The sequence below is a fragment of the Mustela nigripes genome, chromosome 7, assembly GCF_022355385.1.
Source record: "Mustela nigripes isolate SB6536 chromosome 7, MUSNIG.SB6536, whole genome shotgun sequence".
In the NCBI taxonomy this organism is placed as follows: Eukaryota; Metazoa; Chordata; class Mammalia; order Carnivora; family Mustelidae; genus Mustela; species Mustela nigripes.
In genome coordinates this window covers 60,854,873-60,874,321 of record NC_081563.1, presented here as the reverse complement: position 1 = coordinate 60,874,321, position 19,449 = coordinate 60,854,873, and the positions used below count along the sequence as shown (strand labels likewise).

General features: G+C 38.2%; 1 protein-coding gene across 2 annotated transcripts in view; it reads right to left on the bottom strand.

The window, feature by feature from the left end:
• The window catches only part of XPO1 (exportin 1), a 47,985-nt gene extending 30,429 nt beyond the window's left edge, over nt 1-17,556 (bottom strand). The window contains exons 1-5 of one of the 2 annotated variants that reach the window (XM_059406007.1): nt 17,500-17,556; nt 16,656-16,763; nt 13,237-13,368; nt 7,113-7,214; nt 3,608-3,680 (exon numbers count right to left, since the gene is read on the bottom strand). In XM_059406007.1, the coding sequence (XP_059261990.1) occupies nt 3,608-3,680; nt 7,113-7,214; nt 13,237-13,362 (301 nt within the window). In that variant the 5' untranslated portion in view covers nt 13,363-13,368; nt 16,656-16,763; nt 17,500-17,556. Of the gene's footprint in view, nt 1-3,607; nt 3,681-7,112; nt 7,215-13,236; nt 13,369-15,823; nt 15,918-16,655; nt 16,764-17,499 lie in introns of those variants that run through there. The other variant, XM_059406008.1, reaches the window with a different exon arrangement.
• Between the last annotated feature and the right edge of the window lie 1,893 nt (nt 17,557-19,449).

Sequence of the window (19,449 nt, the reverse complement as noted above, 5' to 3'; positions counted from 1 at the left end):
TTTGTATTAAGTCTAAACTGTCAAAATGTTTTATTATGAAACTGTATCTCTTGTTTTAAAAATTAAAATCTTCCAATTTCATGTTTTTGAAACTTTTACTTGGCATATTATTATCTGTTGTGTATTTTCTTTTTGAAATTTTATTCATTTGTGACCCACTGAAACAGGATATACACCAAGGAAATGTAGCAAGATACATCTAAGATCATCTAGAATTGTCAGGGATTTTCCTAGCAAAGTGCTTTAGACAAAAGGGTTAAACTGAAAATTCTATTATCCTTAAAAAGAAAATTAACATATATTTATGGACGAAAACCTGAAAGCAGATTAAAAAATTCAAGTTATTTTGCCTTGCTTTCTGTGCAGTCTAACCTATTCTTCTTTAAAACACATCTAGCACTGCCATCTGCATGAAGAAACTTGTTTAAAGGGCGCAACCCTTGGTATGGTGAGTGTTGCGGAAGTGTGTAAACCTGGCAATTTACAGACCTGTACCCCTGGGGCTAATAATACATTGTATGTTAATAAGAAAATAAATAAATAAATAAATAAATAAATAAAGGACACTACCTGATGATGATCATTCCCCTCTTTTAGCAATAGTGGCACTCATTGTATTTACATAATTTAACTTTTTCTCTACATCCAATGTGTATCTTCCCACCTGCAGCACTTTGATATAGGAATGTCTTTATAGTCTTAATACCTACTAGTGCTTTGTACAAAGCAGATACACAATGTATGTACCAGATAAATAAATATATATGCTAAGCTGGACAAGGAATACCTAACAAGTGGAGACAACAGTTTCAGAAGATTTATAAAAGTTACAGACAAAAACATACACATAAATACATGTGGATTATACAAATTTATTCCTAATACTTAACTTAAAGATGATAGAAAAGTAACATTCAAAACTCTAAGTTTATTTTGTGAGACACAAAATCTTAAGACAGGAAAAGCCTCTCAGGATTGATAACATTGAAAAATAATTATAGAATAATAAATTAATAAAGCACTGAATTTATTTTCTGATGTTTTACCTTAAAAACAAATCACTAAATGCATTGTGCACTGCTGCTGTTGTCTATCTAGAGTTCACAAACATTCTCTGGGAGATTTACATGTTCTTTTTAAAAAAGATTTTATTTATTTGGAGGTAAAGCATGCATGCAGGGTGGGGGGCAGTGGGAGAGGGACAAGCAGACTTCACACTGAGTGTGGAGTCCAATGCTGTGCTCTGTGCCATGACCCGAAGATCAAGACCTGAGCTAAAATCAAGTCAGACACTTAACTGAGCCACCCAGGTGTCCCTTACACGTTCCCCTAATAAGCTTGTGAAAGATTCTAAAAGTTTTATCACACGTTTCCCTCCAAATAATGGCAACCATTATGTGAGCAGCAGAGTTAACTTCAGGTACTTATTACTAGTCTTGAAGAGAAAAACCCAGGGAAAGGTGATTGTGATACATCTTCTTTATAGATACAGCTGATATTTGAGTAACATGGGCTTGAAAAGGACGGGTCCACTCATATGTGCATTAAAAAAAATATATACATAGTACAGTACTGCAAATATATATTCTCTTCGATTTTCTTAATAACTTTCTTTTACCTAGAAATGTTACGTAAGATTACAGTATGTAATATATATTATATACAAAATAGGTGTTCCTCAACTTTGTTACTGGCGAGGCAAGCAGTCAACAGTAGGCTACTAGTAGTTATGTTTTCGGGAGTCAAAAGTTATACATGGATTTTCAACTGCATGAAGGGGTAGCGGTGGCGGTGTTACCCCTAACCCCTACGCTGTTCAGGGGCCAACTGTAATGTTTGCAGAGAAACAAAGAAGTGTCTCACCAACACAGAATGGAACACATGAATAAAACAGAACTCTCTTTTAAGTCAGACAGAATAATCAGCACTCCTCTCTCCACAGTTTTTTTCAAACATGATAGATTTTTTCAAAGTAAAAAATACCCTGGAGTATGTGTACATTTGATATGAGAGCTACCATGACTTCAGGATAAAAACCCAAACATACTACTCCCATTCACATAGAAAACTAAAAATGCCAAATCCTCAGGGAGATTTAATTTTTTCAGTAACAAATAGAACGGTGATTTTGATAAACCAGTATCATTTCTAACTGTTTAATTTTAAAGCTGGAAAAAATGCTGAAGGATCATCTAGTACACTCCTTATAGTGTAACAGGCAAGGAGGGTATAGGTGTATAGAAACAGAAGAGGGGCTTAATCAATAGCACCTGAGGAACAAGAACCACACCTAAGATCCCTCTTAGAAAGCAGTGATGAAGTATGGAGATCTATCTGGGCTACACAGCTGAACTGTACTCATTAACTTCCAAGGTCTCACATCATCACCCACCTAAAATGGTTTCAACCCCAAGTAACACATTTAAATAGGAACCTTTTATGGAGGCACTATTCCCCACCCCACCCCACCCACGACCCCCATCCCCTTACTGTCATTCTTACCCTGTGGTTTAGTAAGGATACTGCCATTAAAAACTTTTTTATTCACCTCTGAACATGCTAAAGAGACACCAGCTTTCTAGAGAAAAACTAGAAGTGTAAATCCAGGTCACTCTCCCACCATAAAAATGACATGAGAAACAAGTGAAATACTTATTCAAGATCAACAAAGAATGAGGACATAATAGAATAAAAAAAAAAAAATGCCACCAATAGTAGCATATTCCCCATTATAAAGTCCAGGCTTATATTTATGTATTTTTTAGAGATTAAACAAGTTAATGATACAATGCAGGTCACAGAGGCAGTTATAGGAAAACTGGAAGGAACTGTTATCAATATACTCCAAGAGACTAAGCTTGCTCCAAGTTTCTTAAACTAGGACTACCTTTACTGAGATAGTGTAAGGGCAAAAGTTAAATATCAATTAACAGGCATCATCACATCTTCATTTTCTTTTCTCTTCTTTCCCTAATTTAGAAGCTAATCTCTTCTAAAGCAGGCCCAGAATTCCCAAAGGTAAAGCTCTGTGATTTTTTAAAAAATTTTAAGTAGGCTCCAAGCCCTATACCAACACAAGGCTTGAATTTACGACCCTAAGATCAAGACCTGAGTGGAGATTAAGAGTTGGGACACTTAACTGAGCTATCCAGACACCCCAATCTTTGATTTTTAAAACGTTGTTGTTCCTTTGCTCTGTTAAGTTTATGTACTATTTAATGTGCTACAATACTTACTACTAATCAGTTACTGTTTGGCAAACTTAAAACCATGTATAAGAACACATACTCAAAATTCATTCACTTCATTAAGGCACTGATTAACCACAGGCTGATATGTTTTTTTTTTTTCACCACAGCATTTACTGTGAACAGTTTGACTCCTCTGGTCACCCTCCTCTCTCTCCCAAAGAGTAACCTTTTTCTTCCCCTGCCCCCAAATATAAACAGAACCTGCTTTGCCAATTGATGAAAGCAGTAATCTCCATCAGAACTATTAAACTACAGAAGATTTAACACCACAGCCACCCTGTCCAATATTCAACTATAATAAAAATGCCAAAAAAAAATCAATTCTGAATTTAAAATTCTTTGAAACATTTTCCTACCTTCACACTGGTTCCTTGGAAGAATCTTCCACCTTGTTTTTATCACATTTTCCAAAATTTGTAGTCCATAATACTGAAAATTGGAGAATAGAAACATGTGAATATATTGTTATAATACTGGCAACTTTCAGGATTCACAAATGGACAGACATTCACACATTTACATCTAAAGTTTCAAAAACATTATGCTACCAAGTTTAATTACATATATTAAACAAGGATCTATTCACCCATATACTGAGTTTTCATGCATTTTCCTCATTTTATTGATTACTACTCTATTTAATGTCCTGCTGTTTATACATGCTCACACCAGGAGGAAGAACCAAATAAAAAGCCCTTTAAGCAGCCAAATGGGCTTATCTGTAGAAGGAAAAGTAGCAGCCAGATATGAATTCACAGCATAAATGACTGCTCACAGGCTCACGTACTTTAACACGACCAGGCTCCTAAGAATTTAGCAGCTTGGATGCTCTCAAGCTTCCTACCATCTTCTAGGAGTTGTAAGCTCTTGGCCAAGTATTAAAGTATTGTCACAGATACTTTCTATAGAAAGTGTTTATAAACATCTCTGGTGTGTTACTTAAGGAGCAGCAAGACAACCCACGGGTTTAATTTTAAATTTTAATCCCACCCTTATAGTTGCTATTTCTACTAATTTAAAGATAAACTTTTGTGCACAGTCAAAAACACACAAACGCATGTTGCAATCTGTTTTTACCTTTCAGGTATTCCTTCCTAAATATAAAAGTCTTAACTAAAAACGTTAAGAAAATAAATACAGATACCACTTTCAAGCCATTTTGTCCCTCCTGCTGATTACTCACTCTAAATAGTCAACAACATTCACAACAATTTATAATACTATAGGAGTTACTACCCAAAATTATTACCATGACCAATTAGTGTGGATAGACAGGAGGAAGAAAAGGGACAAAACTGTTGTGGTATGTTTCAATTATCTTAAGTAGGGAAGAATGAGCTACAATACCTGAAAGGTAAATTCATTCATATATAGACATAGAATCACAGATTGCAAGTTTTGGCTGAGAATAAGAGTTCATCTTTAAAATGGTTAGTCATCACACAATAAAATAGGAGCATTAGTATTTCAACCAAAGGGATCATGTGAATGCTCATTTTATCCAAAGCACAATATAGACTGTCCCAAACTACATTGTGCTCAAATAGTAAATGTTTTTGCTGTTTTCTTTCATTTTAACATTTCATACTTTTCAAGAAAAATTTGCCATTTCAACTAAAATCCTACATTTTCACAACATTCCTTAAGACAACTTCCAAAATAAAAACAAGGCCAAAGCAAAACTCTGAAATTACAAATTTGATACCATCAACGGGTTTCATAATCAGCAGTAAATACTGAAACTTTCTAACCTGCTCATTTACAATCCCTTTATAGGTCTAGGTCTCAGAAAAATATAAACAGGCAAAAAAGGTTTCTGATTCACTGAAATTTTAAATTAACTTTTGAAAACATACTACCCTAAAAACTTAATTTTATAGAGACAAAATAACACTGTCGAAGTTTTACTAAGTCAAAACAAAGCACTTCTTACAATATATCCTCTTGTTAATTCTTAACCAATTAAAAAATCTTTAAAAAACTAAAAATCCACCATAAATGCACGAGTAAGCAGCAGTAACCCCAATGATAATTTCACCCTATTTAACCAATGTTTTACAGCTTATGCTATTACCCTGCTTCCTTTATGTTTGATACTTTGTTACCTAAATTTACTTACTAACCTCTACTCCCTTCTCCAACTGTAAAATGGTAGCATTAGCTTGCTGAAGATACAATTCGTATTTTTCCTTCTGCCACCGGCTGAGGTAGTAAGCCCAATAAAAGCTTTTCAAAATTTAAGTCAAAGGAATACAAAGATCGCCATCATAATATTCTAAATCCCAATCTCACCTAAACATTAACACTCCACATATGAAGAGAACTCACATTTTTTGAAATTGAGTATTTTTGGCTAAAATAATCTTAACTGCTAACCAAATCTAAGGGCCAATGATAAATGACTATTTTGGAAATATCCATACATAATCCAAGCATCACTCTAAAGAATTAATCACATTTCTGCTTTACATCTCAGGAATTGAGAAATCCACTGCTGAGTTATGAAGATGAGGGACAGATAACAGCAAAGACTAAATGAAAAAAATAAATGCATGAAATGATCCCTATGGTAGAAATTTCTACTGAGCCCTTAGAAATACTTATTTTATGCATTGAATTCCCCTTTCCCCCCACCGCCCATGAAACAAAAACAATTGATGAACAGAATTCAGTTAAAGGGAATCAAAAGGGTAGACCTTGTGGAGGCCTGCCGTCAAAGCCTAGCTGTGTCAGTTGCACAGGAAGACACCCCTTTTCTTCCTATTACAAGCAATCAACATAATGGAACATTATGATTAATATCAGGTAGTGTTAACATCTTTAAAGAAAAAAAAATGATTGCATAAAAGCCAAATGTCATAGTGCATAAATTTAGCACCAAATCATTTGTAATTTATGTAAATTGAAGAATTCTTTACCTGTTGCTTTCTTTCTGTTCCTCTAATCATCTCATTTTTCACAAGACAAATTTGAGTTTTTAAAAATACTGTTGATAAATCAACTTAAACATTAGTAATGTCTGTCAGTATAAAAAGCAAAATTTACCAGGCAAGCAAACAGGCAAACACTATTATGTTACTTAAGGTTAGCACTTTGAGGAAGTTCTGGACTGTATTTTTGCCCTAAAATTTACAAGATGTCAAAACTAATTAGTATTTTAAAACTGTTAATTAATACAGTCTGATTTCAGAAACAGATGTGAAAATGGCTATTTTCTGTTTTAACACAATGTATAACAAGTGGAAATCTTGTGTGTATTAAACAGAATGCCATGCATGGTATTTTATTACTTTAAGGCAGTTTAAAGAGAAGTGTGAATCATCAAGCCTAAAACAGTCAAAACACATTTTGATCAACCCTTCTGTTCAAACTAGGAAAAAAGGACCCAAATTATAACATTTTTCAATTGCAAATAAAAACTGAGTGCTGTCCCATTAAAAGCATTGGTACCATGGAGCAGGGTTTTATGCTGCCCACACAACTTGGTGTTGGTGCCTAGCCTGTATTATTATATTGATTACTTGCCCAAAATAATTCCTCTGATGTTATGTTTCATCTCTGAGTAACATTCAGAATTTATGCTACTTAGGTCTGTATACATACTCTAAAAACAAAAACAAAAACAAAAAAGCAAGCAAAAAAGCCACCTTGCATACTAGTCCCAATTATAAAACTTCATTCATAATTCTTAGGACTATTTGCAAGAATTAATTCTATGTTTAAGACTAAATTTTGAAATAAGTTAACAATATTAAATAATTTGAGATAACAAATGCAATACTAAAAATGAGATACCTTCCTCAAAGTTTATGACTGGAAGAAAAGAAGAAATAATGGATTTTAAAACCACCACTTGCTTACTTTCGTGTTCATATTCTGTGAAAATTCCAAAATTGTGTCGACTCTTGTCCACGCATCAGGATGCTCCTTTAAATGTGTCAGTACTTCTTGAGCCATTCTTTGCTAAAATATTATATGAAAATAGTTTTAAGCTCACTTGTTCTTTTTAATCATTCATTAAAATGATATTGAGCAAGGCACAAATCCTAATAGGACAGTGATTCTACTAACTTTCTGAAACACTCAAAGAAATAATTAGTCCAGACAGAAATGAAAATGTATCCATTACCACTCTTAAACTTCAATTTAAAACAGGAATATCTCTCTCTGAAACAGAGTAGTTTTTTTTTTGCAATCTACTTTATTTAGCATTCTCAAAATGGAACTTAAAACCCAACCAATACTAACAAAAATTTCTCTAATGTGAAGTTCTTAGCACTTAACAATCAAGTGAAAGCAACATAAAAAAAATTCATTTATACTTAAAATTATGTAATGGTACTACCTGCTTTACAAGTTACCAAGAGGTCTCCAACAAACCTTACCTATAAATATGTATTTCATGAAGAAGAAAAAAAAATACATACACTTTTTTTCTTGGGAAAACTGGTAAAAACTAAGTCTAAGTAAGGCCACAAACCCCAAATACCCACAGATATATATAAAACACGAAGACCATAAAACCCTTTTAAAGTCTCTTAAATTTATTTTATTTTATTTTATTTTTTTTTTTTAAAGATTTTATTTATTTATTTGACAGAGAGAGATCACAAATAGGCAGAGAGGCAGGCAGAGAGAGAGGAGGAAGCAGGCTCCCTGCTGAGCAGAGAGCCCGATGCGGGACTCGATCCCAGGACCCTGAGATCATGACCTGAGCCGAAGGCAGCGGCTTAACCCACTGAGCCACCCAGGCGCCCCTCTTAAATTTATTTTAAATATACCTTATCCACTCTGAAAGTCTTCTGAATTTATCAAATCCTAGCTTATTTTGAAAATTTCTGTTTTTTTGGGGCACCTGGTTGGCTCAGTGGGTTAAGCCTCTACCTTCTGCTCAGGTCATAATCTTAGGGTCCTGGGATCCAGCCCTGCATGAGGCTCTCTGCTCAGCAGGGGCTTGCTTTCCTACCCCCTTACCTGCCTATTTGTGATCTTCCTTTGTCAAAATAAACAAAAATCTTAAAAAAAAAAAAGGCAAAACAAAACTTCTGTTTTCATATCTTTAAGAGCTCATGTATTTGCGAGCGAGCAAGCATGTGTGCAGAAAGGGAGAGAGAGGGGGAGATGGGCAGAGGGAGAAAATCTCAAGCAGACTCTGCACTGAGCACGGAGCCGATGGGAGTGGTTGATTCCAGGCCCCTGAGATCATGACCTGAACTGAAACCAAGAGTCAAACATTTAACCTACTGGGCCACCCAGGCACCCCTGTTTTCATCTTTAAAATGCAAGACGAGGAATAATAAAAACCTATATAGCCAACATCTATAATTAACAAATGTTAAACAATTTGCTTTACTTGTACTTTTCTTTCAAACATAAAAGATCTAAAACTTATGGAAATCACCTTTATACCTTTTCTCCAGTGCCATTTCCTTCCTTTGTTCCTTCTTTAGAGAGAATGACTTTCATGAATTTGGGGTCTTTTCCTGTCCATATTTTCTCAGCACATGCATAAATTTCATGGATGATACAGTTCTGTGGTCACTAAAACACGACGATCTGCTCTTTTCATTTGACACTCTCCCTTAGCTTTATTGTAACAGACAACTGAATTTTAGAGATCTAGCCATACTGACACTATATATCTAGCCTCTTCATTTTAACCCTTATAGTTTAATGGTATGAACACATTTTACCAAAGGCTGTTAATTCTATTGAATTTTTTTGAAGAACAGCTTAATCTTTTCACCTTTAAAGGCAGTTTTGTAGCTCAACTGGATCCTCCCTAATTACCTTCCCCCTAGTTCTATCACATGTAAGTAGAAAGCTTGTTAATTTTCAAGTATATCAATTATCTTTGTTAGACTGATTCAACTTGATCAAGGCTTTAATTCTACAGGTTACAAAGCAAGCATCAAAGAGGGGGAAAGATACATTCATTCTAATTTGAACCATCTCTGACAGACACCTCAGAATCTTTAACTCAGGTTTTATTCCAATTTACAAAGAAAAAAGTTCCTTATTTTGGCTTTGATGTTTAAGAATTATTTTCCTTAGGTAGCAGATATAGTGGTTTCCCCATCAACCAACTAGGAATATACGCTGCTCATTGTTTAGAGGAAAACTGAAAATACATACCCACTAAGTAATGGGTTTTTGTTTTGTTTTTAAAGATTTTATTTCTTTATTTGACAGAGAGATAGCACAAGTAGGTAGAGCGGAAGTGAGAGGGAGAAGCAGGCTCTTCACTGAGTAGGGAGCCCAACAGCGGGCTAGATGCCATGACCTGAACTGAAGGCAGGCACTTCACTGACTAAGCCATGCAGATGTTGCTAAGTAGTGCTTTTGCACCTTGACACCACCACCAGAATCACCACAGAACTTGGAAGAAAAAAACAGCTGACTGGATTCCAACCTACAAGTACAGAGTTAGAGCTAGAGTATAAGCTCTTAAAATACATGTATTTTGATTAGATTTTATTAAGGAGCTAACAGTTTTAAGGAGTTTTAATTATGCTATATAATGACAAAAAAGCAGAAATAATAATGATCTGAGTTATCTAGGGCCAAAGCACACTTGATCAATGTTTTGTTTAACTTTTTTTTTTTTAAGATTTTATTTATTTATTTGACAGAGAGAGACCACAAGCAGGTAGAGAGGCAGGCAGAGAGGAGGAAGCAGACTCCCTGCTGAGCAGAGAGCCCAATGTGGGGCTCTATCCCAGGACCCTGACATCAGGACCTGAGCCAAAGGCAGAGGCTCTAACCCACTGAGCCACCCAGGAGTCCCATTGATCAATGTTTTGATTCTCTCCCAAAGAATATCTGAGTACATCATTCCTTTTCTCACTAGCTATACTTGCACATAAAATGGTAACAAATACCAAGAACACTAGGTATATCAAAGATCCATGCCTAGTAAAAGTTACTTGGTCACGATACTCTATTAGAGGTTTTAAAATGATGCCAATTGTACACAGAAGTGAATACTCACCTCACTATTATCATTAACACTGCATAAATCATGTCATTTCCTTTTAGGCGTCCTTTTACTCTATGAAGTCACTTCTAGAATTTGTATCTTAGTCTCTATTTTGTCCTAACCCCACAATCCTTACACAATATTCTTTTATTAACTTAGAACTCCAGGAGGGGTTAAAAAAAATACACAAAAGGAAACTAAAGGAGAAAATTTGGTATCTCCCTGTGTTACTTACTGAATGGTGAAAGTATTTTAGTTGCTAAGCAATAGATTAAGAGTTCAAGTCACTTAACACAGCATTGGAGAAAACACCCAACTCTTCAATATATTTTCCCCCCGCTGGCTGCCGAACTTGGGTAAAAATAGAAAAATACTTAGAAGAGAAGACAGTTCTAATGTTACAGTGTTAAATATCCTTCTATACTGCCCATCTGGACATAAGCTCCAGGTATAGATTAAAAGGCACCACTCTAACAATCTCTTCCTCTCCAAAATTAATATAATCCTTAAAAAAATTAGCTTCCTCTAAGTTTTAATGTTTAATTAGCATAATTTCTATGGTTGCCATTTTTAGCATATACTCTATGAAATTGAATAAAAATTAAGAAACCAGGGCGCCTGGGTGGCTCAGTGGGTTAAGCCGCTGCCTTCGGCTCAGGTCATGATCTCAGGGTCCTGGGATCGAGGCCCGCATCGGGCTCTCTGCTCAGTGGGGAGCCTGCTTCCTCCTCTCTCTCTGCCTGCCTCTCTGCCTGCTTGTGATCTCTCTCTGTCAAATAAATAAATAAAATCTTAAAAAAAAAAAAAAAAAAGAAACCATACTGTATTTTAAAACAATGAGTTTGCACCATATGCTAAATTTTCTTCGTTATACTTCCTAAAGTACCCTTTTAACAGAATGCCTTCTAAGTATGAGGTACCATAACAGGTGCTTTCACAAAACCTACTAACTTCTAGCCTCTTGTACGGTAGATAAGTTTGTAGCTGACACTCTAGAGCAGTAACTAGAAAACTTACTGGACAACCAAGATATCTATCACTGAAAACATGTTTTCCCGGACAGCTTTTTTCTTTTTACTTATAATAAACCCCCAAAGAAGTGGATATGAAAAACCCACTAGAACTAGAAGTGTAAAGATACACCTTTAGAAAAAAGTTTTTTTTGCTGACTTTAAGCTCTAAGCCTCCACTTCCTTATCTATAACAATGAAAAATATCAGTTTCCAATTATCTTTATGTAACTGATCTGTCCTGTAAGTAGACATAAAATTCTTACTTTTGGGGAAGTTTATTTTGACTTGATAAATAGAAAACACTTTCCTAAGTCTACATTTTATTTAATCAAATTTAAAACAAATCATTAAATCTCAATAATGTGAAACATTACTAAAAGCAGTAGCAGCGCATATATATATATATACACACACACACACACACTTTTAGTCTTTTTTTTTTTTTTTTTAAAGTAATCTCTATACCCAACATGGGGCTTGAGCTCATGTCTGTGAGATCAAGACTCACATACTCTTCCAACTGAGCTAGCCAGGTACCCTACCACCAATATATTCCTCATGATAAAAATTACTGTTACTTCTTAAATTATAAGCCTGGAAGAACACTGGTCTCTGTTTATCCTCATACTTTTAGATGTTGTGAGTTATGTTAAAAAGAACAAAGATTTAAACAGCAGCAGCAGCTAAGTGATGTAACAAAATTAAATGCCCATCTTTCTAATGGCTACAAGATTAGAGCTTCTAATATATTCACAGTTGAGCTCAACCTTACTTATATACTTTCCTCCAAAAGCAGCTGCTTTCTACACATGCATGTTAGAATAAAATGAAGCTTAAAGCTCCAAGTTGAATTTGGAGCACAAAGAAACTACTACATTGTATGTGTAATACATATGGATGGAAGACCTTTTCAGGAAGACTTTGGGGACAATAATGTGGACCAAAAGCCCTTAGGAGTTCTAAAACTGAACCAAACTTACAAAATCTGAAGAATAATTTTTACCACTCATACAACTTTTATGGCCCCCCTTTCACTTTACACACTTTCTCTTTTACACACACACACACACGAAAGTAATGTTGGATTTCAGAGGAAACTGAAATATTTATGCACACGGTAGTATTTATACATCATGCTTTTTGGACCATCTATAAAAGATACAATTTCTACCTTTCAGGTTTCTAAACAGTATGATAGCACTCAGGGTTTAAATATGCAAATATAAACTAGTATCTTGAAGATATAATTAACTTCCCATATACTAACCAGACATCATCTACTAGGAATATGGTATTTTGGTAACAACATTTTACTGGTTTTTGTCACATCACCTCAAGATGTTTAAATCCAATAGAAAATTTCACTCATTTAAAACCCTTCATGTGATTAACTCCACAGAGTGAAGAATCAAGATTGCCCAGTTTCTTCTAACATCAACTAAAAAATTTATGAATATTCCTGTCTTGTCTAACATTCAACTGGCTGTTTAAAAACTTTAATCTGATCAAAACATGGATTATGTGTAAGGTAACTGCCTACAGTAATTGACCACTTTTACAAGTCTTTAATTCAAATAACTTAAATTGCTCAGTATTGTTGGACTCTTAAAAGGAGTTTTATCAGTGAAGTACTTCTGTAATTTAAATGTTTGAAAAATACAAGAATCTTTTAACTCCAAATATATTACATACATAGAAGATAACAATCTTTAGTATCTATAAAACATTTAATACGTTAGGCTCTATCTTTCATTAAACTGGCAAAAGGTTTCTTAAAGACAGAATGGTAAGAATATATCCAAAACATCTCATTCTAACCATGTCAGAATATAATGCATATAATACAGCCTCTCCAGACTGCTTCTCACTGCTTAATATATAGTTCCAATTTAACATAAAGTATGCAACTTTTTAAAAAGGCGATAATTTAAAGTTTTATTATAAACCGAATAATACCGCAATAATGTTAAAAAGTTTTGCTCAACTACTTTACCTGGGCTCCTTCTCCATGGTATAAGCAATTCACCACATTGTCTAGAAGGTTGATATCCAGTTTTTGGCTGAAATCGAGCAGCTGACGAGCTGCATGGTCTGCTAACATTGTCATAATTGCTGGCATAGATTACTGTAAATAAAGAAAAAAATTTAAGGCGCCTATGAAATTTTGGTATTACCAGTCAGAAACTTTCTACTCCAGTTATTTTACTTCAACCATGTTCTTACAAGTATTATAATGAATATTTTTAGAGACTACCCAAGTAAGAGTAAAAGCAACTAAATGCTGAAGATACTTAGCCACTCCATAACTGTTTTTGTTAAGGTCCATTCAACTTTTCTAGTGTCTGTTTTTTTTTTTCTAGTGCCTATTTTAAATTACCAGAAAAATCTTACTGTTCTACTAATATTTAAATAAAATTACTCCTAACCATTAGGAGTAATGGAACCATTATTAGAAATTTATGGCCCTAAAAACTGAAACAAAGTCTTAATCTAAGATTTTTTGGTACAGATAAAGTTTAAGTGTATTTCCCTCTTCCTAAATATGGTCTTCTATTTCAGTAGGAGCTCCCTTCCCTGTATATTACCCTAATTTTTAGGATATACTGAAAAAACAGGAAGATGCTAAGAGCTAAATGTGGTACCCAAGTTTTCTTACTGTATATACCAATTACTAGCAGAACTTAAAATTTCTATATTCAAACCATCTATTTGTTTCTTTCAACACTCAATGAATTTGGAGGTTAAAATTCCTCGAACAAATGTCTAGAAAAACACTTTACAGTAATAACTCAAACTTTTTTTTTTAATTTCCAGGTATTCACTGGCAAGGTAAAAAAACTGTAAAAGCTTGCCAACTATTTTCCAAATAAAAACAAATTCTATGATAACAGAAAAACGAACTTCTTCACTTCATATAATGCACTGGCTAAAACCTACCAGCTCATATGCAATGCTATCCTTTTAAGAGGATTCTAAATCAAGATGCTGGCACACATTTACATTTCTTTTGCCCAGCATTATAAAAATCTTTCTTTTGCTTTTTCTTCAAAGCCAGTGCCACTTGAGTCTGGCTGGCTAAATCGGCACTCCTTAACCTTTTTGGGTCAAGATGCCTTACAATCAGAAGAACACGACAGCTCCTACTAAATTTTAAAAATTCACAATTTTGTAAAAATTACACCCTGAAAGCCATGCATGAAACCTCAGGTTAAGAACCACTGGTTGACTGCAGTTAGACCCAACAAGGTTGCAGGTCATCTCCACTTCTCCCCCTCTTAAAAACCTTCCAGGACCAGGAAATGGGTGGGATTTGATTACATTTTGTTTGATAGGAAAAACATTATTTCTTGGCTACTTGAGAGCAGTTTTAAAATGTTAACAACACTGGCAGCAATTTCAATTTTAACACAAATGCTTTACTTAATGATAATGCCAACTGCAAAAATATTAAATATAAATGGTGAGTCAGTAAGTTAGAGATAATGTAGAAATCGAGAAATTTATAGAGTTCCAAGAATTTTGATTCCTCTGAAATCTTTCAGCCCATTACTGACAGCAATACTAATAAGAATTCAAACATTTTATAGCAATTACTAATGTTTTTAATATCGAAATACCTGACATGCATCAACAAAAATCTGACCTACATATGAATATAAAAATGGATATATATTCCACCAACCTGTATAAATTTCTTGCATCTTATACCATAAAATTTTAAGGATCAGAACAGTCTTAAAAACTGAGGTTGAAAAACAATGCCCACAAAGCACCAAGATGTACATATCAAAAGTTTTAAATTTTTGGTGAAAAACTGAACGAACTTTTCTTCTATGCACTCCTATCATAATTTAATAACCCAAACAAGAAAGAACAATTTAAACAATTTGACTATGAAAAGTTTCATTTTCAAGTACATTGTCTTTACAAGAGTTCTTCGAGCTAAATTCTTGTGAAAAATCAGGTTTAAAATAAAATCTCGTGTTAAATACAGTAGTTTGCCATCCTCAGAACTAGCTGCTATCTTCGAAATGACCTACCTAATCTTGAACTGTACAGAAATGGCGGCTTTCTGGTCAATGCCAAGCACATTGAGTCCCCCAAATCAAACAGCTTCCAAAACATTCTTTCCACTAACAGCAGTGTCCCACACGCTTAAGATACACAATCAGGCAGATAGCAAACAACCATCGGTGGGAGACCGTGAAACCACAATCGCTTTCTTTTCTTCTTGGGACACTCAATCCTAAAATCCACTCACTGGATAGCATATACAAGGGATTATCCAGCAATGTGACTCTACAAGTGACTACCAAAATACCTTCACTGCCACTTCAAACTGAATAAGCAGGCAGCTACACACTGCCAGCTCCCATGCAAACCATAACCGTTGCTTTATGATTACTAAGTAGTAGGTCAAAAAACAAGTCGCTACAAGGAGAGACTGCTACTTAGATGTGTGGGCAACTGCCTGCTTCATTCAGTAGAAACACACCTCACGAAGGCCCGCCCTCCCCTCGCTTCCCACCCGAACCGATTTGCAGCAGTTCTAACTATAGCATACCCGAGCACGCACTCACCCCGCCCATACTCGGAGGAGGCATTTAGACCAGGCGCCTGAAGTTCACCGCCCCATTCTCAATGCAGCATGGCCTCTGCGTGATCGGAGAAGGTCCCGGCTAGGCAAATCTTTAAAGCTTCCTCCACTACACCACTTCTTCCCACCCATCCCAAACTCGGAGATATCGGAATGAAGGAGAATCAGGGCATCTTCCACCGTACAATGCTAGCAGTAAACGATCTGGTGGTCACTTAACACACTCAAACCTCACCCCCCCCCAACAAACTACAGCACGAAATCCCACTTACAGAACCCTGAACCACCAACTAACCATTCCTATTTCTAAACCTAGCCTGCAAAAAAACACATTTCGAGTTTCCCTGCAGGAGGAGGAGGGAGTCGGCAGCCCCTCCCTCCCCCGATCCCCAGCTCTCCACTGAGGGGCCACGTGATGCAGGCGGACGTTTCAATGCTGCTGCACTAAATATTTCTGGAAACTTCCACTCCTAATAATTTAGAGATGTTCCTGAAATCACCCCAACTTTTCGCCAGCCCCCCGGGCTGGGGAAGCCCCTTCCACCCCCACACCGGCCCCGCTTCACTATCACGCTCCTCGCCTTCCTCCACCACCACCCGCACACGCGAATAACCCAGCAAGCGCTACCCTCCCGCGGCCGCCTCCCCGCCTCCATCCCCCAGCGGCAGAAGCGGCTCCATTCAATCGCAGGCTCTGCTGTGGGCCCGCCGCCGCCTCCCGGGCTCGCCTCCCGCTGCTGCCGCCGCGCCCCACGCCGGCCTCCTCCCGCCCGGCCGCCGCCCGACCCTCGGCCCCAAAGACACAGTCGACTTACCCAGAGATTGAACCAACTGCTTCTTCTTTCCTTGTCGGGGGATTAGGGCGAGGGAAGGTGGGGAGGGGGGAGAGGGGAGGAAATCAAGGTGGGTTTCAGTTTTCCCACCTTAAAAAAAAAGGAAATTAAAAAAACGAAGATAAGGGCAAAAAAAAGCTCAACAATATTTACTATTTCAGGGATACCCCCCACGACACACACCCACCCGCCCCCCCAAAAAAGGAAGGGGAATTAATCCGTGGAATAAATGCTCCCGCCTGGCTGGGGAGTGAGGGAAGGGGGAGGGGAAAGGGGTCAAGTCCCAAAGATTCAGCCCCAGGGGGACCCTCCAGCCACAGGCGGCAGCAGAAGCGGCAGGAGTAGGGGGTATAGAGTCCACAAGGTCGGGGGACGCTCTGCTGCCAGTTGCAGTCCGACTCCCCCCTACCAAAATACAGCTCCCTCTCTCACGCGGCTCCGGCGCTGGGCCCCCCCACCCAGGCTCGCCTAAACTTTCCCCCCTTCTCCTGCTCCTCAGCGACTGGTGGTTCCCCCCTCCCCCTCTGGGTGGTTGCACGGACTGCAGCAGCAAAGACTGGAACAGGCACCGCCGCCGGGGCTGTAGCTACTGTTGCTCTTGCTGATGCTGTAGCTCCCGCTGCTCCTGCCGCGGCCGCTGCAGCCGCTTCTCCCCCTCCTCCTAGTGCCTCAAACTCGGAACCGGTTGAAACCGGTTCAGACTGGGAGATTCCATCTCGGTTGAGTTTTCAGCCCATGGCGCCGCGGAGCGTTTGGAACCTGGGCCTCCGCCCCCAGCCCGCCTGCCCATTGGCCGGTCCCAGCCACAGCCGCGCCATCAACCTACGTCTTATTGGCCAGATCGCCCGTCAATCCCACCTCAAGTCTCCACACGAGCCCGCCGCTTCGGCCCCCGCCTCTTTCCAGCAGCGATTTGCCTGCAGAGTGGGGGAGGGGAAGTGGGGCGGGTCGAAAAGGAGCATGGAGGAGGGTGGAGGAGGAGGAGGTGGGGCGAAGAGCTGAGCCCAGCTGAGTAGAGAGCGAAGACAAGCCGCGCGGAGGATTGGTGAGAATGACATGTCAATCAAGTAAAGCCCGCCCTCAACTTCCCGTCCCCCTTCTGCTGCTCCCCCTCCCAGTGCTTAGCCCGCAGGCCCGGCCTTTCCGGCTCGCTCATTGGTTGGGCGCCTTTGGTGACGGAGAAGGTGGGGCGCAGCTTGTGAGCTGGTGGCGGCGCGAGTTTGAGCGGGGCGCGCGGCAGCGTTCGCTCGGCTGTCTCCGGATCCGCGCCGGCCCGCCCCCGCCTGCTCCCGCCAACCTGCGGGGTGTGAGCCCGCTGTGTTCAGGACCCGCCCCCTCAGAAGGGAGCCCCGCTTTGAGAAGGGAGAGCACACCCAGTTGTTTTTATTAATTGGGGAGGGGTGGAAAAAAGGAGTGAAAAGGACGCACCGGAGACCAGTTGTAGGCCTCGGACTTCTCTGATCTATTTTGAAGGCCTGGCTTTGGGAACTGGAAGTTGAGGGTGAGAAAAACCGTGAAAGAGGTTAGGGTGAGATGTGGGGGCATGCACTCTTGGCGCCTCGTGATCTCAGAGTCATGGAAAAGGTGCCTGAATGGATCTTGAGAAAGGCTTTTTAACTTGGTGTCTTCGGGGCTGGGATCTGGCTGCCAACAACCAACACTTACTAGGAACGAAGACACTGTAATCCATATAATTGGTGTCACTTGGGGTTTTTTTTTGCTCGATTAGGGTGCATGCCAACAGCCATCAGGTGCCCTTGATCTGCCCTTACCTTTGACTTCTTTTCAGCATAGCTGCCCTTCACATTCTTCATCATCCCAAATAGTATTTTCTATGAAAGTCACATGCACGTGGCGTTACACGTGGTTGCCCCATTTGTTTGTCCCCAAGTGCTCTCCAAATCAGCTTTACTGATTTTTCTATGGTTAAACAGCAAGTAGCCCACCAAAATTTTCTAGGTCCGTTGTGCCACCAAGAGGTTAATTAATGATTTATTAAATTGCAATTTCAACAGCAGATCTTTTCTCTGGGAATGAACAATGGCTAACACCAAAACTACTTAAGAATAACTCCCTCCAAGGGGACTGGGTGGCTCAGTTGGTTAAGCTTTCGGCTCCGTCATGATAGTAGGGTTGTGAGATCCCTGTCCCTGCATACCCTCCCCGTTTGTTCTCTCTCGCTATCTCTCTAACAAAGAAATAAATCTTTAAAAAAAATAATAATTCCCTCACCTTCCAATAAAGAAAAACTCTATAACTCAACTCCTGGATTTGCCAAAATAGTATTTTTAGATGACTTTCAGGTATAAGATTTTTATTCATTAACTAACTGAATAATATCAAGCTATATTTAATATACAACATACCTGGTATACACTGGTCATTTGGGATACTTATATTCTATTACCAGAAAAACTGGAGCTGTCCTGTTTTTATTTATTTTTTATTTTTATAATTTTTTATTTTTTATAAACATATATTTTTATCCCCAGGGGTACAGGTCTGTGAATCACCAGGTTTACACACTATTTTTTTATTTTTTTAAGATTTTATTTATTTGACAGATCACAAGCAAGAGAGAGAGGGCGAAGCAGGCTCCTGGATGAGCAGAGAGCCGGATGAGGCTCACTCCCAGAACCCTGGAATCATGACCTGAGCCCAAAGCAGAGGCTTTAACCCACTGAGCCACCCAGGGACCCCATGGAGCTGTCCTGTTTTTATTTTATTTTATTATTATTTTTTAAAAGATTTTATTTATTTATTTGACAGAGAGAGA